The sequence below is a fragment of the Pteropus vampyrus genome, unplaced genomic scaffold (genome assembly GCF_000151845.1).
Source record: "Pteropus vampyrus isolate Shadow unplaced genomic scaffold, Pvam_2.0 Scaffold286, whole genome shotgun sequence".
Taxonomy (NCBI): Eukaryota; Metazoa; Chordata; class Mammalia; order Chiroptera; family Pteropodidae; genus Pteropus; species Pteropus vampyrus.
In genome coordinates, this window is record NW_011889067.1 from 1,543,234 (window position 1) to 1,564,211 (window position 20,978).

At 41.3% G+C, this 20,978-nt stretch overlaps 1 protein-coding gene and 1 pseudogene across 2 annotated transcripts in view; one reads left to right on the forward strand and one right to left on the reverse strand.

Moving 5' to 3' along the window:
• The first annotated feature begins 600 nt into the window (after positions 1-600).
• The window catches only part of IQGAP1 (IQ motif containing GTPase activating protein 1), a 99,651-nt gene continuing 79,273 nt past the window's right edge, over positions 601-20,978 (forward strand). Inside the window, exons 1-5 of one of the 2 annotated variants that reach the window (XR_002776424.1) lie at positions 601-747; positions 2,288-2,410; positions 4,258-4,364; positions 4,835-7,861; positions 18,676-18,845. Coding sequence is in view for 1 of the 2 variants with exons in the window: in XM_011376134.2 (XP_011374436.2) it covers positions 2,304-2,410; positions 4,258-4,364; positions 4,835-4,915 (295 nt within the window). In the remaining variant the exon portion in view is untranslated. Of the gene's footprint in view, positions 748-2,287; positions 2,411-4,257; positions 4,365-4,834; positions 7,862-18,675; positions 18,846-20,978 lie in introns of those variants that run through there. The other variant, XM_011376134.2, reaches the window with a different exon arrangement.
• LOC111729873 lies at positions 6,251-6,369 on the reverse strand (annotated as a pseudogene).

The window sequence follows — 20,978 nt, forward strand, 5'->3', positions numbered from 1 at the left end:
TCGCCTGCCTCCCCTGGCTAGGAACAGGTATATTAACCAATGGAAAGGGGATATACCTGGGAATTGTGATGCTAATGGCAGGAAAGCAGAACATCTCTTTTCCACTAACGGTGTCTGCTTCGGGTTCCTTATGTGCAGTCTGAACTGGTCCGGAACCCGGCGGCGACGGACACCATTCAGGCCCTGGCCGCCGGGGGATGAGGCGGAGGACTGTGCAGAGGAGGATGTGCAACACGGTCCTAGCGAAGGGCTGACGCCGCCGTTAGTAGCCGGCTGCTCCACGGTAGTCGCGTGAGGCCAGGAGGTTCGCATCTGCAGATCCCTCTCTGGGGGTACAGCCCTTGATCCGCCTCTCAGCTCTGGAAAGGTGACATCTGCAATCAAGTAGCTCGGGAATTGGGTTTAGCACTTGTCACCTCTCGGAACTGGGCGTCCCGGACTCTTGAGTCCTTGGAGGGCTTACTCGGGACTACATTTCCCAGAAGGCGCCGCGGTGATTGATAACTCTATTAGCCTACGGACGAGGAGGATTTCTCGTCATGAAAAGTGAGAAGCCAATGGCAAGAGGACAGGGGCGGTATTTTCCGGCGGCTGGCTGTCGAGCTCAGAGTCCCCACCTGTGTCTCGCAGTCCTGTCACGAATCTCGGTCGGGTTTCTGGGAGGGACTGCCTCGGCGTGGCGGGCCGGGGGCAGCTCCGCGGTGGAGGACTCTCTCTTCTGCTCCATCCCCGGCTGCGCCCTGGGCGGTGAGTGATCCGGGGACGGAGACAGCGGCCGCAGCTCCGGCGCGGCTGAGGGGCGTGAAGGGCTCGCCTGCCGCCCCGACGCTGCCTCTCGGGTACCGCGCTCGCCTTTCGGAGCCCGCGGGTCTCTGCCGAAGAGTAGCTGAGGTTTTCTGTGACGTCGTGAGATACCTCAGCCTCATATCCATTTTCTTGCACCGCGGTGGCGGTCCCCGAGTCTCAGCTTAGCCTCGTGACCCTCAGACCGCCGCACCCCGATTAGGGCCTGCGGCACGGCGAGGGGGTGGGGGTGGGGGGAGAATGGGTGGCGGTCCTACCCGTGCGGTCATGTTCCTATTAATAAACGCACTGACAAGCTGGTGCTTCTCACAATGGCACTTAGTCACACCACCTAGTGCTCTAGGGCCTTTGAAGTACAGGGGGCAGGAGACAGGTGGGAAGCAGGGTTTCTGTAACCGTGGCTGACAACTGTCCCCTCACTCCCTCGTGTTTTGTAATGGATGTAGAAATTAAATTTATGCTCAAAACTTAGTACAATTTAGCAATGTCTGTAAATGGATACATGTCTCCATGAAAAGTGTCTGTATGTTCTAGTAGTTCCAGTTGCTTTGATTGGTGAGACGAAGATGTGAAACAGTAAAACTCCCTCTCCCCGGTCTGGTCCATCCTCCACTGAAATGCAGAATTCTTTGTAGCAGTTTCAGGAGCTGACTTGTGTTTGTTTCTGCTGGAAACTCTTTAGGGGAGTGAGGGGGACCGCGATGACTTACGTTTCTTTGTGACTCCCAATGCCTCACAGCATATTACTTACTGAATAAATTACTCATCCATACAGTAATCCGAGCATCTTCCCCCAAATAATTTTTTCATAATACTGCTAATTTTATTTATGTGTTAATGATTGTTTTAGGCCCCCAAGGGTTTTGTTTGTGTTTATCCCGATTGAATTTTACTTAATTTCACAGTTTATCAGCCTTTTTTTCTTTTTATCCATGTCTTTTAGGTCTCGGTTTCTGACTCCATTAAGCCTTGAAATAGAATGGTACTCAGGGCTGTTCCCTTTGGGGTTCTGCTTGGTCTGTTACTTGAGGTTGACATCAAATCTACAGGCCAAGAAAAATCAGCTGTCCTCATAAGTAATATGAGCATAATTAAGTCCACAGTTCCTAGCACGCTGAGGAAAATGTAATTGGAGAGATTTCTAAAGCTTTCCAGAAATCAGTTATACTTGCACACTCTCTCCTTTGTTTATCTTGTCTGTCATGGTCAATTTGTTCCTCAAAAAGTTGGTGTGTGCAAAGACAGGGTTCTGTTGATATGTCTGGGAGGCCTAGGACTCTTTTAGTGATGGGAAAGTTGGCCAAGGGAAGGTTTATGTAAAAACAGAATAAGAAAAGCAAATCTTCTGTGGTTGATGAAATGTACCTCAGAGCTATTCTAGTCAAGGTGTGTGTGTTTGGTGGCCTTGGTGGCTTGTCGTTTTTCAGATCATGCTGGAAATATCCAGAGTGCTATTGATACATACTGTGGTCTCTTGCTTTAGGATCTGATGACCCCCAATGATGTGGCTGGGGACTTCAGGGAAGAGTGGGCTACCTGGACACTGCTTAAAGAATCCTCTTCAGGGATACCACCCAGCACCGTTAGAAGAATGGGCTCTCAAAGGGTAAGGATGCTTACTCAACTTTAGATTTAAGACAGATATTTTGAGAGGGCCCAGATCTGAGTGGCCTCTGAGGATGTTGGTCTCTTAGAGCTCCACGTCTCTATGACAGTAACTAGTGCCTCCCTGGCAGAAAAAGAAGGGCTTCCATTTTTATGGCACTTTATGGTTTGCAGAGGTCTTTGATATTTACTGTCTTATTAGTATCTTACCATAACCCTTTGATGTATATATTCCCCCTTTTCCAGCTCAGGACACTGAGACTCAAAGTTAAGTGCCAGAGGTGAGAGTCCAACTTAGGTCTTTCACAAAGACCTAAGTTGGACTCTCACCTCTGGCATTTACATACATACACATGTGTGTGTGTGTGTGTGTGTGTGTGTGTGTGTGTGCGTGCAGATATATATGTAAAATGTTCACATTGAAAAAAGAGACAAGCAAAATGAAAACAAAAGTCATCCATCCCACCACCGATATATAATTAAAAGCATAATATATAAGCATATGCATAAAATTAAAAACCAAGCATATATATAATTAGAAAATAAAAGGAAAAATTGGGATCATACTGTAGATTCAGTTATATATTCTACTTATACATTGCATTGTGAATCTATTTTGACAATATCTTTCTGTATACCATTTAAAATAATTAGTATTTTGTTGTATGAATACAGTAATTTACATTAGATTGAACCATATATTTCACCAGTTTTTACTTATAAAATGGCAGTTTCATATGACTCAAATATAATTACTCCTTTGTTGTGGGACATTTAGGTCATTTTAAAATTTTCATCAGTATTAATTCTTTTTTTTAAAGTCTATTAGTTAATAATTAGTTAATAATTAGCTAATATGTCTTTTACATACTTTTTTTCATTTTCTTAGAATTCCTAGCATTAGAATTGCAGGGTCAAAAAATCAGTACATTTCTAAGGTATTTGATGCTTTTGCCAAATGCCTTTCAAAAAGATTGAATCAACATATTTTTTTCCCCACAAGCATTATATGAAAGTGTCCATTTCTTCATATTCTCCTATAGTAATGGATATTATAATTTAAGAATCTGGATTAAATAATAGGGATAGCTAACATTTATTGAGGATTTACCACTTAATCCTTACAATTCTAGGTCTTCCTATTTTATAGATGAAGACACTGAGGCCCAGAGAGTTTAACTAACTTTCCTAAGATCACACAGCTAGTGAGAAGCTGGATTAGGATTCAAACTCAAGCTATAAGACTCTTGAGTTTGCACTGTTTACACCTACAATATATTGCCTAAATATATCATAGTTTTAATTTATTTGAATTTCTTTGATTAATAGTAAGGTTAAAGGTTTTTTATATATTTATAGGCTGCTTTTTTTTCCTTTTGTGAATTGCCTATTCCTGTCTTTTGTCTTTTTTCTTCTTCTTCTTCTTGTAAGTGTTAATCTTTTTCTCATGGCTGTATCAATTGCTGCTCTCCTGGGAAAATTTTAAAGCCCAATATTATAGTGAACTTCCTTGTACTGAAGGCTCTGTTTTCAATAAAATTATCTCTCCACATGGGTTTAGGTTTGTGCCTTCCGAGATGAGTTATTGTGCTTACTATCGAGTTTCTATGACCCATCTGATTTTGTGTTTGTTTGTTTTTAATGGGAGGAAAAGATCTTTCTTCTCAGCCTCTTGGGCTGATCACCCTCTCGTATCACTTCGCCATGGCTGCCCTTTTAATGAGGCCAAACACACATTAGAGTTTCCCTGGGTGTTCTCTTCTACCTAGGGAAGGAGAGGGCTTAGATTTTGGCCCGGCCTTGTGTGATTATCTCAGATTAACATCCTATGTTCGTCTTCCTGTGTAGGATTACTAAACCAAAGGTACTCTCCCAGCTGGAGCAGAAAGAAGAGCCATGGATCCTACCACTCCAAAATTTTGAGGCGAGGAAGATCCTAAGGGAAAGTCACACAGGTGAGATGTGAGCGTTCCCTGGTGGGAGAAGAATTCGGAATGCTGCCCTAGAGTTTTGTTCTTACTATTAGAAGTTTAAATTTGATTTCTTGGGCAGTCGGGAATTGACCAATTAAAGTCTCTTTCTAAGTAAGCATTTCACTTTTGTTTTGAATATAACAGGAGTTGTCCACTTTTGTTTTGAATATGACAGGAGTTGTCCAATTTTGACAAGATGTAGCATACTCTTGAGGGAATTAAAGGTCACCTCGAGATTCATCTGGCCATCTTAAAGTACAAAGGGTTTAGGAATTCACGTTTTCCGTAATCTCAATGACTCTCAATAAACTTTTCAGAAATTGAAAACCAAAGTAGTGAAATTAAGCATAGTCTGTTGCAAAAACACTAATTTTGATCTTTGTTGTTGCTTTCTGATGTTCATTCCTGATAAATGATAGCTTTATTCTCTGTCACTTCTGTTAATTTTTCAGACTTTGAAAATCAAGTGGAAAAACCCAAGCCAGACATTTCTGAAACAGCAGAGCAATGTGGAATGTCCTTAGAAAGGGCCGGTAATGATATTTCTCATACTCCTAGTTGGGGAGGAAGCTGGGAGAGGGGCCTTGAATTAGAAGGAGAACATGGAACCCTTCCAGCAGAGGGCAGTCAGGAGCCTTTTTCGCAGGACAAGGATTTAAGCGAGCTCCTGAATGGTTATGTAGGAAAGAAACCTGTGTGTGCAGAATGTGGAAAAAGCTTTAACCAGAGTTCCTATCTCATGAGACACCTAAGAACCCATACTGGTGAGCGGCCTTATAAATGCATGGAGTGTGGGAAAAGCTTCAAACAGAGTTCAGACCTTGTCACCCATCGCAGAACACACACGGGAGAGAAGCCCTACCAATGCAGTGGATGTGAGAAAAAATTCAGCGACAGCTCAACGCTCATCAAACACCAGAGGACTCACACGGGTGAGAGACCCTACGAGTGCCCAGAGTGTGGGAAGACTTTTGGGCGGAAGCCACACCTCATAATGCACCAAAGAACCCACACAGGAGAGAAGCCGTACACGTGCCTCGAGTGTCATAAAAGCTTTAGTCGAAGCTCAAATTTCATCACTCACCAGAGGACCCACACAGGAGTGAAGCCTTACAGGTGTAATGACTGTGGGGACAGCTTTAGCCAGAGCTCAGATTTGATTAAGCACCAACGAACCCACACAGGAGAACGGCCCTTTAAATGCCCAGAGTGTGGGAAGGGCTTTAGAGACAGTTCTCATTTTGTAGCTCATATGAGTACTCACTCAGGAGAAAGGCCTTTCAGTTGTCCTTATTGCCACAAAACTTTCAGTCAGAGCTCCCATTTGGTCACGCACCAGAGAACACACACAGGCGAGAGGCCTTTTAAGTGCGATACCTGTGGGAAGGGCTTCGCCGACAGCTCTGCCCTCATTAAGCACCAACGGATCCACACAGGAGAAAGACCCTATAAATGTGGCGAGTGTGGGAAGAGCTTCAATCAGAGCTCCCACTTCATGACCCATCAACGAATCCACTTAGGAGACAGACCTTACCGATGTCCTGAATGTGGCAAAACCTTCAATCAGCGCTCCCATTTCCTGACACACCAGAGAACACACACAGGAGAAAAACCTTTTCATTGTAGTAAATGTGACAAGAGCTTCCGTCAGAAAGCACATCTTCTATGCCATCAAAACACTCATTTGGTTTAGGAAATAATTGTTAGTGGTTCTGCTGCTGCTCCCTTCCAAATTTCCATTGCTACTATGTTTAAAATGTCCTAAACAGGGAAAACCTGAACTTAGGCGTCAGTGGATCAGGTTGGGCCCTAATCTGTTCTCTTTCTTTCTTTCTTTTTTTCCCCGTATTTTATTTTTATTTTTTTAACGCCTACAGCACTTGGTCTTCCTAGGTGGTCTCCCATCCAAATACTAACCAGGTCCAACCCTGCTTAGCTTCCGAGATCAGACGAGATCAGGCACGTTCAGGGTGGCATGGCTGTAGATAATAGTGAAGATAAACCTATAGGATCCAAATAATGTTCTGAACACAAAAGGCATTCTATTGGTGTTTTTGACTGACTCTTAGACAGGGAAATATGAGTTAATGCCTGGTTATTAAAAAAGAAGTGAGATAAATGTGACCTAGAGATCTCATCTAAGCCAATTAGTACAGTGCCTGGCACAAAGTAGGCGCTCAGTAACTAAATGATCACATTATCGCTATGATGATTAATATTTGACATCTTATATACAGCCCTCAATATAGTGCCTAGAACTTAAAAGACAATACCAGGTTGGCTGTTTATATCGACTTATTACTCAGTAAGGAATTTATTAGTGCAGACCTGCAAGCCCAGGATTTGCAAGAAATTAGGTTGGCAGTAGAAGATTTGGGTGTAAATACACAGATTTAATAAACAGAAAATAGTCTCCCAAACCAGTGCTATGCAGGCATTAGTCACCAGATGTCTCATTGCCATGACAAGGCAGAATTACCGTAGAGGATGTTTGCGGTCTTGTGACTTAGAGGCTGAAAGAATTTCAGAAGCCTTTTGTACAGCAGTGTCTGAGGTATTCCCGTTGGAAGTTGTTGCCATCTGAGGCATAAGAAATATCCGGTGACAAACAAGCCAGAGGGACCTGGAAGAGGACTGTAACATTGTGGAGTCAAAATTCCTGAGAAGGTTAAGTGATATTACAGGGATCCTTCCTGGCATTCGGCTAAAGGAAACGACTCTTGTTTTTTAATTGCTGGGCCATTGGCTCTTTAGTTTTAAGTAAGGCAACCCTCTGATCCTTTTAGGGTCGTTCATTCTATGCACTAGTACATTCCTATGTTTAATTGAAACACATTGAAGGAGGTTGTTTAGAAAGAACACTTCCCCACACTGGGAAGATGAGGTGTTAGAGTCCTGGTCCTGATGCTTACTTTGGCCAGACTTCCACCTTCTTTCAGGCCCTACCCCACCTACCTGACAAGGTTGTGAGGATCTAACACACACACACACACACACACACACACACACATGCGTGCACGTGCACACACGCGGGCACACACGGACATAAGCACTTTGTTGTTAAATTATGAAGTGTAATATCTCTAAAGTTTAAAGTTATATAGTATTGTTGCTAATATCTTTTTTCCAAGGAACTCTGGTTAATATTTCTTCAGACGGCCCATTTTCTCTCATAATGAGGGACTTCTTTTTTTACCTGTTGAAAACCTAAGGCCTGAAAATGCCAAACGATTCATATCGGTCACATAGTTCACAGAAGAGCCAGAATTTGGCCACAGGTCTCCTCTTCAGCAACATGGAACAGACCAACTCTGGGATTTGTTAGCGTCTCTGAGACACTACAGGACTGGAGGACTCATCTTATACCCATCAAACCACTCTGAATATGGACATGATGGAGGGATGTAGCCTAAGTTCCCGGGAGCTTTCCAGGATCCTGGCCTGGGGGTCCTTGATCCTCAAGGAATAAGAGTGGACAGGTAAGGGCAGACTCAAGGGGTTAAGGAGGGCGTTGGGTGTTTAATACTCTAGGGAGAAAAGTGCTTGCCTGAAAGTTTTTTCTTTCAAGCCTTCCTGTGTTAATACAGACTAAATTATTACATCAGCCTTGGAACACTGGTGCATTCTTTTCCATTATATGGAATACCGCTGAGTGCTTTAACTCATGAGGAACATAACTCAGCTGATAACCTGAGTTCTTTCTTAGAGTAATTAGATAATTGACCAGGAAAAAAAAATCTGGTTAATCCAGTGCAGTGGTTCTCAGAATGTGAGCCCAGAGGAGTAGCATTAGCATCTGGAAGCTTTTTAGAAATGCAAATTACGAGTCCCCACCCCAGATTTACTGAATCAGGAACTCTAGAGGTAATATATGTGAGCTCCAGGAGTAACAGCTCTCCAGGGTGGAAGTGTTTTGGCCAAAGGTGGGATATGGAATGAGACAGCATGGGGTTGAGTAGGATATTTCTCAGAAGAGACGTTCTGAGAATTTTGCACTGGATTAATGTAAAATGTCCGGAAAGCATGTCCCACAAGAGGGAGGCAATTAGAGGACATAGAGGGACACAAAAGCCACATTATCAGCACAAGCAGGCATAATCATAAACCCAGCTAGGAATGTGATGTGTGTTCCTTGTCTGTGAGTGACCCTAGATTTAGGAGGCAGGATGTGACAGCAGCACGGAACCGGAGGTTGGAAGACCCAGCTTCTAGTTTCGGTGTAGTTATTTACTAGCCAGTTGATCGCTCTAGGCATTGGTCGATCTGTTAAATCAGAAAAGGATTGTTCTGTTTCAAACACTTTGCAAATTTAGGGCTCCCACAGACCCCAGAACCGTCCTGTGATGTTAGCAGACTCTTCCACATGTGCACCTTCATGCTCCAGGAGGATAAAATCAGGCAGTCTGCTCTCTCCATCTGGCTCTCTGTCTCCCACTCCTCAGCCCTGCCCCAGGTTCTTGGAGGAGAGGTGAAACCTCATAGCTTTTGGCAGAGTCAGCTCAGTTACCTCCAAAGTAAAGACTTCCCCCCCGCCCAGCGCTCCCCATCCCAACTTCCTGACAGTATTTAACACACAGGTCACTGGCTTGTAACATAAAGTGAGTTTTTTTCTATTACCTTGATTTTCATGTTGCATACCTACAGATGTGTCTATTCTGTAAGACGTGAGCTCTTGAGGGGCAATGTGTGACTTGCTCTGTGGCTTTGCTACCTCCCTCCCACCCCCCAGCCATGAGCTGGGAATACTTAAATGGTATTGGTGAGAGTGGAGGTAACTGACACGCCATATTTTCTCTTCGTTTCTACCCTGTAACTGGGCCATTGGCTTCTTGCACATGCTCCGCACCTCCTCCTCACTTCCTCACTTCAAAATTCACATCACCACCAAGCCCTGTCAATTTTACCTCTCAGATTCCTCTGAGACCTATCAGTCTCTCCATCTCACTGCCACTCCCTAGTTCCAAATGACCACCATCTCTTACATGAATTCCTGCAGTAACCTCCCAACTGATAGCCCAGATTTTATTTTTGCTCTATTTTCTTTTGACAGAAGCCAGAGTGATCTTTAAAAATCCTGAATGTAATCACATCACCCATGTGCTTAAACTCAGCAAGTCCCATTGCTTTTAAGATAAGACCCAAATCTTTTTAACCAGGCCTACAAGGCCCCCCTCAATTTTGCCCACACAGCGCTCTAGCCTCTGTTGATAACGCCTTTTCTCTCACTCCCTGTGCTTTGACCCACTTGTGTTCCTTCTGTTCCTTGATCACATTGGGGCGTTGCACGCCTTAGAGCTAACTGTTCCCTCTGCCCAGAACGTTCCTCATCCAGGCTGTTGCTGAGGCTTCTATTTTTCAACCAGGTTTCAGCCTAAAACTCTCCTCCTTACAGAGACTTCCCCTGACTATCCCATCTCAGTCAGTCCTCCTCCCCCAACAGTCACTGTCCCATTATCCTCTTTTATTTTCATCAAAGTCCTTACACCGGTCTCATATTTTCTTGTTTACGTATTGACTTTAGTAAATTCTGTGATTAGGAGGGAGCCATTTCTCTTGTTTACCATTCTTTCCCTGGCACCTAAAATAGTGCCTGGCACTTAGCAGGTGCTCAGAAAAGTTCATTGGATGAATTAATGAGTGCATGCTCACAGAGAAGAAACTCATGCTGGAAAAGTAGCAGTGTGAATGAAGCCAGACAGGTGAATGAGGGTCATGCCAAGAAGGCCCGTAGTTGCCAAACTGAGGAGTTTGGATATTATTCTCTGGGGAAGTGGGTGTTGCTAATGGTTTTCCAGTAGAGGAGAGGAGTGATCAGCACTTGAAGAAGTTTGATTTGGCAACAAGTTATGTGTAAGTCACATTACAGAGAGAAAAACCGAAGGCGTTGGAACGATCCATGATACAAAGTGCTTAGCACAATATCTGGCCCATAGTCAGTCTCCAATAAGTGATCATTATCACCAAGTCCCATGGTAGCACTAGGAGGTGCTAGAACAATAAGGCAAGATCATTAAACTTTTCTATCTCAAAATAATTCTTCCTAGAGCCTATTGTCACATTCCTTCCCTTCCTCTTTTTGTCAAACTTCCACCACTGTGTAGTTATTCTCAGACCTCTCATGTCTAGACCCTTGTAATAACAAGAACTTCACTCACAAAAGTCTCTTCATTTCCACATCTGAGGGCCTCTTGTGAGTCTTCTTCCCATTCGACAACCATTTACTTTTTTGATACCACTTACAATGCTTCTTTTTGCAATTCTCTTCTTTCTTAGTAAATATAAGATGGTTCTGCTACATTCCTGGCTACTCTTTGTAAAGGACCTTCTCTGGCCCCACCCCCAACATTCTGACCCTTGACCCTTTTCCTTTCTTTTTTCTTTCCTGTTCTGCACATTCATCTTGGGGCTTCAATCATCATCTCTTAGAACATGGGTCTAGCTCAACCTCTCTCCTGGATTTTATACCTACAAGTCCAGCTGCATTGCAGAACCCTCCCCAAGGATGACTTGTTGCTTCCCAAGCCCAGAATCTCCAAATTAGAGTCAGCATCTCCTCCCTAAAGCATCCCTCCTGACGTCTCTCTTTCTGCAAATGACTCCAGCAATCTCTTACGTGCCCTTACCAGAAATCTCCTGAGAATTCTCTTTCTCCATTGTTCCCTATATTCCCAGTCATGTAGCCTCTGCCTCTGCACTCTCTCTCTCTTTTTAAGATGTAAAAGCAACATGCGCTTTCTGTTAAAAAAAAAAAAAAAATACAGAAGTGCCCAAAGTGAAAAAATGGAAACGCCTATCTCTTCCTCATTCCCCATTCCACTCTCACTCCCCAGATCTAGCTCTGAAACCCCACGGCTTGCCAAGTCTGGCTGAGCTCCTCTCTTCCATGCCCCCACCCCCACTGCCCCGAGCGCCCACTGCCATCCTCTGAACTAAAAGGATAGTTTTCCATCTGGTCTCCTTGACGTTTCCTTTTCATTCAACTCAGTGAACATTTATTGAGTGTCTCCTACACACCAAGTGTAGACCCTGGAGGTAGAAAGACACTAGACCCTGGAGGTAGAAAGACAAATAAGACAGTGAAAGATGTCCACATTTAAGAGCTGTCGGGCTTTGGGCAAGTTACTTAACTCTCTCTGACTCTTATTTCTTTATCTATAAAATAAGAATAATCCCAGTACCTTCTTCATGCGGTTGAGTGAGGATTAATGAGATGATGCATATCAAGCTTTGTACAGTACCTGATATGTTGTATCTGCTCCATAAATGTCAATGACAACAATGATAATGATAATCTGGGTCTTGGAAGAGTTTTGAAGAATAAGATTATCTACATGAAGAAAGATGGGAAAATATTTTTGGAAAAGGGGAGACAAGCAGTTTAACTGAAAGTAAAAGATTGAGGTAAAGAGTTGGGAGAACTTAGACTTTGTCCTCTACGATTACTTCTCAAAGTGTGAGCCAAGGAACACCTGCATTTGAAATACTTGTTCAAAGTGTAGATTTATTGGCCCCACCTCTGACCAAGTTGGTAAAGTCACATGTGGCAAAAGATGCCTCGGGGAAAATGAACAAACTTCAGTTACATGCATTAACATGGATAAGCCTCAAAAAACTTAGTGCAGAAAATAAGATGCAGAAAAATACATATAGTGAGGGTCAAAATGCAATAAAGGTAAAAATAGGCAAGCCTAAACACTATATTGCTTGAGCAATATGAACTCATGTATAAACTATAATGATAACAAAGGATTTGTCAAATTCAGGGTAGAGGTTAATTGAAATGGTGAAGAAGAATGCTAACTTTCTATTTCTTAATCTGGGTGTAGAACACACAGGGTTTTAAAAAATTATTATTCTTTAATGTGCGTTATTTATATATATTTTATTTACAAGATATTTCCCAAGGGAAAAAAGTAAAAAAAGTAAATAGGGAAACAAAATGCCACTCTCCCAGAGACTGGCCTTTTCCACTTAAATCTCCAAAAGTTGAGTTGTACCAAGAAAAACAAAAAACAGTCCAAGTACTTGGGCCTGAACAGACTGCGGGCCAGTCCCTTCCATTCTCAATCACACACTTGCACTTTCTCTTTTTTCCTTCAGCTAAAAAAGCCTCTCTTTATGTAGTATGGGTAAATGCCCAGAAGATTTTAGGCCCACACTTCTATAATCAGACAGACTTGGACCTCTAGTCTGAATGCAAGACAATGCTCTTGTGAGCACCTTTTTATTTTCCCTTCCTGAAAAAAAAAAATGTTTCCACCATTTAGATTATTTCCACAGGGTGTGAACATTTTTACAGCTCTCATTACTTGCTGCCAAATCATTTTCTGAGCGAATTATACCAATGTACAATGTTACTAGCAATAAATGACTACCAGTCTCACCACACCCTCATCCTTGAAAAACAGTTTTGCTAGTTTAAACGGTAGGTTTCTTACATATTGTTTTCATTTGCATTTCTTTGATTAGCAATGAAGTTGAACATTTTTTCACGTTAGTTTTTTCTTGTATTTTTTCTGTTGTTTGTAAACTTAAGAGTATAGGTTCAGAATTGAAAAACTTGACCATTTGGCTTTGAGGAAGTCACTTTATTTCCTGCTCCTTACTTTATTTCTCCCTCACTACTTTTTTTACTTTTTTACTTCATAAGTAATACATGTTCATTTTAGAAATATCAGAAAGTACAACTAAACAAACAAAAAAAGGAAAATCATCTATTGTCCCACCTTCCAGAGATAACCACCCTGTTTATTGTATATCCTTTTAAATATTTTCTCTAACAAAAATATAAATATATCACCTCACCTGAGCCTGTTTCCTCATCTATAAAAAAATGAGAATACTTGTCTCTCAAGGTGATAATTAAAAGAGTTGGTATATATGAAATTGATTTATAAAGTGTAAAGTGTTATATAAATGTAAGTTGCTGTTCTCATGACATAAAACGCCCTTTACTCTGCTAAACAGAATGCTGACGCCTGTTCCCTGAACACAGGCTGCCCTCTCCGGTACAGTTTCTTCTCTCTGGAATGACTTCCTGCCTCAATTCTTCCTACAGAATGGATAGCCACTCTATTTTTTAAAAATTCAATATGCAAGATATGCAGAAGGGATAGAGAGTAGTGCAAAGAATAATCATGTACCTACCACACAGCTTAAGAAGTAAAATTTTGTCAACTAAAAGAAATTATTTTTACTGATATACTTGATTCTTATGAACCCTTCCCCAATTACAGCCCCTTTCCCGACTCATATTCCAATCTCCTGAATTTGGTATTTCTCACTCCTATGACTTTACACTTATTTATGCTTTCTCTCTATATATATTTATATAGAGATATTGATATAGATTCCCAAAGCAATGTATACTACTGATTTAAACTCATTTAAACTGTATACGAATGGGTGTCAAGGTAAGTATTCTATACTTTCCCCCGCCTCAATATTATGTTGGTGAGAGTCAACTGTGTTGGTACATGTAGATGTACTTCATTCATTTCCTTGCTTTACTATTCAGTATATAGTCACACTGCAATTTATCTGTTTTTTCCTGATAATGGCCTTTTAGATTATTTCTGGTTTTTGCTGTCGTAGGCATGATCAACACTTTGGTTTGTCTCCCTGTGTCATGTATAGGGGTTTCTCTGGGTGTATATACCTAGGAATGGAATTCTGAGGCCATAGATTAAGGGCATCTTTAACTAGATATTGCCTAATTATTCTCCCAAGTAGTTGCACTAATTTCCATCCTCATCAGTAGTGTATAAATATTCCTCTCATTAGTCTTGTCGACTCTTAATTTTGTCAGACTTCTGATTGGTTCAAATGACGTTGCATTGTGGTTTTAATATGCATCTCTCTGATTAGCAGGGAAGTTGAACAACCATTACAAGTTTATTGTTAGTTCATGTTACCTCTTCATGGAATTCTATGTTTATAAAATACTCATTCTTGAAGGCCTCTTTAAAACACTCCCTCTCCATGAAATATTCCCAGATCTCCTCCATCAAATAGATGCAATCTCCTTTGGATCTCTATAACCCTTTCTACATATTAAATTATACTTTTTATTTCATCTTGTAGTTATTTGTTTGCTTCTCTAAAGGGCAGGGACTATGTTTAACTCAACTTTATGCCCTTATTAGTACCTAATGGAAAGCGAACTTTTCATAAGTCTTTGTTGAATCAAATCATAGCCCTTCCCTGCTTATAAATTTTAAAATAAGAAACCTATTGTCTACAGAAGAGAGTTGAATCTCCTTAATGCAGAATTTAAGACTCTTACATGAACTTTGGCATCAACTTTCCTTTCCTCTCTCTTCTCCTGGTATGACCCTGCCTTCTGTCCAGATACTAGATTCTTTGTCCACAATGAGGTCCCAGTCTGTAAATGGTTGGCTTTTCTCCCTGCAGCCAGGATGGCAGGTCGTTCCCACCTGTTTTAGCTGCCTATCAGATTCTTTAAGAGACATTCTTAGAATCCTAAAGCCAGAGCTTGCTTTTATTAGTGAGCAGGGCTTTTGCTCTGAACCTGTCATTTGCATACTAAGTATAGGTTAGCTATCATTACTGGTAACCCATTGTCATCTGTAGATGTTTAAATGCATGCCGTGAGGGGACCCTGCCCAAGCACACTTGTGTCAGGATCCAGTCCTGTGAAGGAGTCTGGTATTCTTTTCTCCCATCTGGTCTCTCTTTTCTACATACTTTGATCTGGCTCATGGTTCCTAAGTATGCCCCTTGATGTCCTTCTATTTTTCCTTTATCTTTAGCCTTGAGTCTGCAGTAGTGTAGTGCCTTGTGGCCTATTCTAACCCCAGCCCAGAAACCAATTCCCCAACTCCATTCTGGTCTCTGTTGTCAGTTGTCTCTGTATCAGGACACAGGTGTTCGTAAATGTTTGTTGAAGGGTTTCCAGAGGCAATCTGGCATGTGAGGAAGTGAATGAACACCTCAGTGACAGGCTGTCTGTAAACTGTGGTGTTGAATAGTGATATGCCAGAGACTGTAGAATCAGAAAGACATAGGCTTGATTCCTAACTCCAAATCTTATGACCTTGAGCAAACTCTCTCACCTCTCTTTGCCTGTTTCCTCACTTGTAATATGGGGATAACTTTGTCTTCCTTATAGGGTTATAGTGAGAATTAAATGAGACAATTCATATAGAGCATTTAGCACATTCTATAACGTGGTGAGCAGTCGATAAATGGCTCCAATTATAAACAGATAGTTAAAAACTTTCACTCTGTTCTGAAAATCCACAAGGTTGAAGATGTATTTAAAGTCATAATACCTGGCAGGGGCTATACTCAGACACAAGGTCCGCAATATCCGAACACTCGAAGTACATGACAAAATAGGTTTTTTTCAAATGAAGACGTGAAGGAGAGTTAAATAGTGATAGGTAACACTTAAAGTTTACTGAAAATGAAGACTGGTTCTTAACAGAGACCCACTGGATGGTATTCTATAATTAGCCATATGTTGTCCCCTTTGTTCTATCTCTAGCCTGAGTTTACCCAAGTTGTTCAGTCTATAGGAAGACAGAGAAATGAGGTCAGAGATTGCATAGATCAAACGAAGTACTCATTTTATTATTGTACATCTACTCAAAGGACTCACTGAATGTGTGGAGTCAGTCCTGTCAGAGAGGAGCCCGGTGCCGGCAAGTCATGGTGCTTTTATGCAAAATTTTATCATCAGTGTTTCTGGCAACACTACCTGGGGGCCACCTCATTCCCATACACCCAAATGTCCTTGGACATATGAATTTGTTTTCTATTGAAGTCTGGGCAAGCCTGGCTAGATTCTTTGCTCAAGTCTTATAAGGTGAAAGTCAAAATGTTCCACTGGGTTAGGTTCTTATCTTGAGGATTTGGGAATAATCTCCTTGCAAGCTCACTTGGGTTGGTCGTTGACAGAATCACATTCCTTGCTGTTGTGGATGGGAGGTCCCTGTTTCCCTGTTGGCTGTTAGCCGGGGGGCGGGGGGCACTCTCAGATCATCAAGGCTGCTCTCAGGTTCTTTCCACGTGGACCCCTCCATCTTTAAAACCAGCAATGGCCCATTGAATCCTTCCTGTGTTTTGAGTCTCTTTGATTTGTGCTAGGAGCTGGAGAAAACTCTGTTTTTAAAGGGCTCATGGGATTACCTGACCTATCTTAAGGTTAGCTGATTAGCGTTTGACTGAACAGCCAAGGATTGGGAATTTTGGGCAGCCATCCCAGAATTGTGCCTGTCATAGCATAGCTACAGTCTCCTGAAAAGCTAATCTGTGAAGTCCTTAACATCTGATCTTCATTAGTGTTGAGAAGATATAGCCTCAGATTTTCCAGCCTCTTTTACAAGACGCTGGTATCCAAAATTCTCTATATTCTGATACAAGACAAGGGACCAAGTCAGTCAAAAGTGTTACCATCTGTCCTATGGAATCCATCCTTCTGGAAAATTTTTACATAAACTGTATAAAAAACAGATTTTAAAATTCCAACAAAAAGGATGCTACATTTGTTAACTCTTCACACTGAGTTTATTTATCCAAATTTCTGGCTTTGAGGAGTTAATTATCTATCTGGGAAGATGGACAGATAACTAATTATTATTCAGTGAGCTAAGTGCTATAATAGAATCATATAAGGTCACACACTTCCTGGAATTCAAGACACCTTTGATTGTGGGATGCACCATCAAATTCTAACAGCCTTTTGGGACATTAAGAATATCCTATCAAATGCATATGTTTTAAAAGACTTCATCAACAATAGCAGACATTTACAACTGGAATTACAAAATCAATGTTAGAGTCAAGCTTCTTATGAAGAGTCTAATTCTATTTGAATCTACTCAGCCATTCCTAAAATGTGGATTCTGTTATCAATTCTAGCTCTGAAAGTTCTTTGACCTTTTCTCAGAATTTAAATTCACACATGTGCAAGCAGTGACAGTTGTTATTTTTCCATGAAATTTTCTTGCTACCTGGTGTCTGACTAGTTTCTTTTAACTCTGATTGTAAGACCTAACCTGATTTCATAAGTATTACAAAAACCTTGGGACTTATTTTTGAAGACATATGGTTTTTAAAGTGCTACTGGGAAATGAATGAGGAAGTGATTAATTTAGCCTGGGGAGGAGGTGATCTTTGAATTGGATCTGGGAAGTTGAATAGGAATTTCCCAGGCAGATAAGAGGCTAAATGGTATTCCAGGCCCAGAAAAATCTCTATTATAGTGCTTATCTGAAGCTATCCTGTTAATATTGCTCCATTCCCAGGAGTCTATCAATTCTCAAGGTCATGAACCAATTTTATCTCCCAAAATTATTTTGCCCTTTAATTTTTATTTATTCATTTTATATTTAACAACTTTGTTACTGACAAAATAGCATTTTGAGTAGCTGATATTAAAAAACTTGGTAAATATGAAGAAGTAAATAAACAAATCCCACACAAATCCACTGTAAATCCATCACCTGGAAAAAACACTGTTAATATATTGGTATATATGCTTCAAGGCTTTTTTGTATTCATATGCATATCGTATCTATCTATATACTTTTAGAGCAAAAATGTTATTTTCACTTAACCATCATATTAGAAATACTGATCATTGTTTGCCTACCCAGCCTACCACGGAAGCAAATAATGCCCAGCTCAGTTTTAACTGGCCATTTCTCCTGACCACAGCTAGTTGAACTAAAGGAATGGTATCTGATCCAAGTCAGAGACATACCCATGGGCTGAAAAGATGAGCTGGGCTAATCATATGCCACTGGATTATGGAACTGGGAAACTGAGATTATCTTCAATGGAGCTGATGGTTTAAGGATGCCATGGCCTTGAGTTAAGGCCATGGCAAGCCAAATGAAAGCCAGAGTAGTGAGGAAACAGAAAAAATTAGAATGGAGGAAGCTGGTTGTCAAAGAGAGGAGGGTAGAGCAGACTCATAGAGAAGCAGAAATGCACAGAGGGAAAAACAAATCCCATGCCTTCACTCTTCCATTACTCCTGTTTTTTGTTGCCCCAGTTCTAGTCCCTATGTATCTTTATTATAACTGCCCTCTTTCTGGCCTTTTTTCCTCGAGAGGTAAACAAATGGGCCTCTATTCCTTGTAGCCGGTCAAATCTGACCAGAACCACACATTGTCACTTGTAAGGCTGTATATCAATCCATTGTGTGGAGGTGCTGTCACTGATCTAAAAACCCAGTGATGGGCATTTAAGACATTTCCAAGGAGCATCTTCATCACTAATTTTTGTGCTGTAAAAAAAAATTTTTTATGATCTATTCCAACAGGAGAAATCCCTTGTTTGAAGGAGAGCTGCATAATACCAGGTTGGACTTCTGAAAGATTGTGTCAATTTACAGCCAATGACAGGGCATGGCAGTGGTTCCTTTTTCAGCCCTTTGCCAATATATCAATTAAAACAAAACAAAACAAAAGAACAGAAACGTTGTTACTCTGACAGGCAAGAACTGGTAAGTGGCCAGTTATGATCTTAATGTGCATTTCTCTGAAGTTCGTGTTTATTGACCATACATGTGAACTTTGTCATCAGACAGCCCTGGGTTTGAGTTTCAGCTCTGCCTCTTGCTGTGCTGTGTGACTTCATTTGAATTCATTGGTTCTCCATTTTCTTATCTGTAAATTGGAGATAATAATTGTTCTTACTTTGTAGATTATGAGGCTCAGATAAGTAAATACAAAACATTTAGTCCAGTAAAACCTCAGTACATTTGTTACTATAGTTATGAAGAATGACTTAATTTGTTACCGACAGATAAAGCTGAGATATCTGAAACTCAATGGGATGTCGATTTAATACATGTTAGAAGTGTATGGTTCTAGGAAGAGGAAAGAATGTAAAAGGCCATTAGATTGATAACCTTTATCATTGGAGAGAAAATATATTTACATATTTGAATATGTACTCATTACAAAAGTTTTTAGAATTGTAATAAAAACATATGTGCATATTTTAAAAGCCAAGAAATATAAAATAAAATCAAAAGATAAACTGGGTATATAGGACTTGCAGATTTCTAAGAGTAGTATGGATTGAGACAATGAGTTTTGAAGTCTGTGACATAATATAAAAAGGGCTCCAAATGACATTTGGAACAGTGAGAAGAATGGCTCTGAAAGTCTGCAGCTCTAGGACTTATGTCTGATAGAAACCACTGATCAAAAACAATCTTAGTTAACTAGGTTGGAAACTGTCTTTCTTAGCATCTCTGTGTCTTTCAACTCAGAGAAGCTTTAGAATTGAGTACAGGAAGGCTTGATGGGGTCAGAATTATGGGATTAATATGTTGGTTTTAAGAAGAAATATGTGCATATTTCACATTTTATGCACTTGCAATATTTAAGAAAACGGAGTTTCTTAGAGTGACAGCCTTATAACTATTATTTTAAATGCATATTTAAGTTAATTTTAGGCTCAAGATTTTGAGTTGAAATCTTAGTGTACACAAAGAACTGGGCCATCTAAGAGAACTTTAGATTCATTATATTTTTAAGTTTATCTGAGTTGTAAGGATTACTAAGCCTTGAAAAGGTTTTAGGTCAGACAATTGAGGAATTTCAAAGAAAATCTATTAAGTTTATAGACATGATTTTAAATGTTTGAAGATGTTGGATTAACTAAGCTTGTGAATGGGATAAAAAATTATTAAAAGTTTCTGAAAACCGATTGGTAGAATATGTTAGACCTAACTGAGCACTTCTGTTAACAGAGAATGTAGCAGGAATAAGGTCAGCGTCCAACGCGGTAAACTTGAAGTCTGCGGGATTCACAGGTGAAAATGTCTATTACACAACCGAAAATACTGAGTTGGGGCTTCTGGAGGAGCTAGCCTGGTCTGGAGATACATAGATTTAGGGCTCTTCAGTAGTTTAAGGTGAGCGTGGATAAAGTTACTCAAAAAGAGTGGACAAAGAAAAAACGTTAGAGGGCTGAGGACATTTTTCCATCAAATTTTTTATGGGCAGCGCACAAGGTGCAAGGGGAAGAGCCATACCTAAAAGGAGAGGAGTCCCTTAAAAAGAAGAATTTGCAAAGATCAGTGGCAGGGTATCTAAGGGAAGGAAGTTTGGACAAACACAGTTCTCTTGCTTTAGCATCCACTTCTCAAATACTAGGGGTGTTGAGCAGTTCAAATCTGGCGACTGCTGGTGTATCCAGCAGAGAATTGAGGCCAGACTGCCAGAGTCTGCAGTCCCTTAGGGCAGTTTGGGTCCTGCTTGTGTCTCAGAGGAACACCCTGGGCCGCTTCAAAGGACGCCGTCTTTGAGCCCTTTGGTGCAGGGAAGAGAGAGAGTCTATGGCTTTTATTTCCAGCCACGGACTGTGGCAGCCTTTTGGTTCGAGGTGCGGATGAGACAGCGGCCGGGGACATTAAGATTTCAGGGCGGGGACCGGCCTTCGGCGCGGAGCAGAGCTATATATGAGCCCGACAGGCGGATCCGCTCCACCTCCTTCCTTCCGCCTCCTCAGGGCGTTGCGACTGTGGACGGGGAAAGGGGCGGGGCAGGGCTGCTCGGGCCCCGCCTCTTGCCGCTCCCGCCGGCGCGGCAGGGCGAGGCGTGTGGGCGTGGC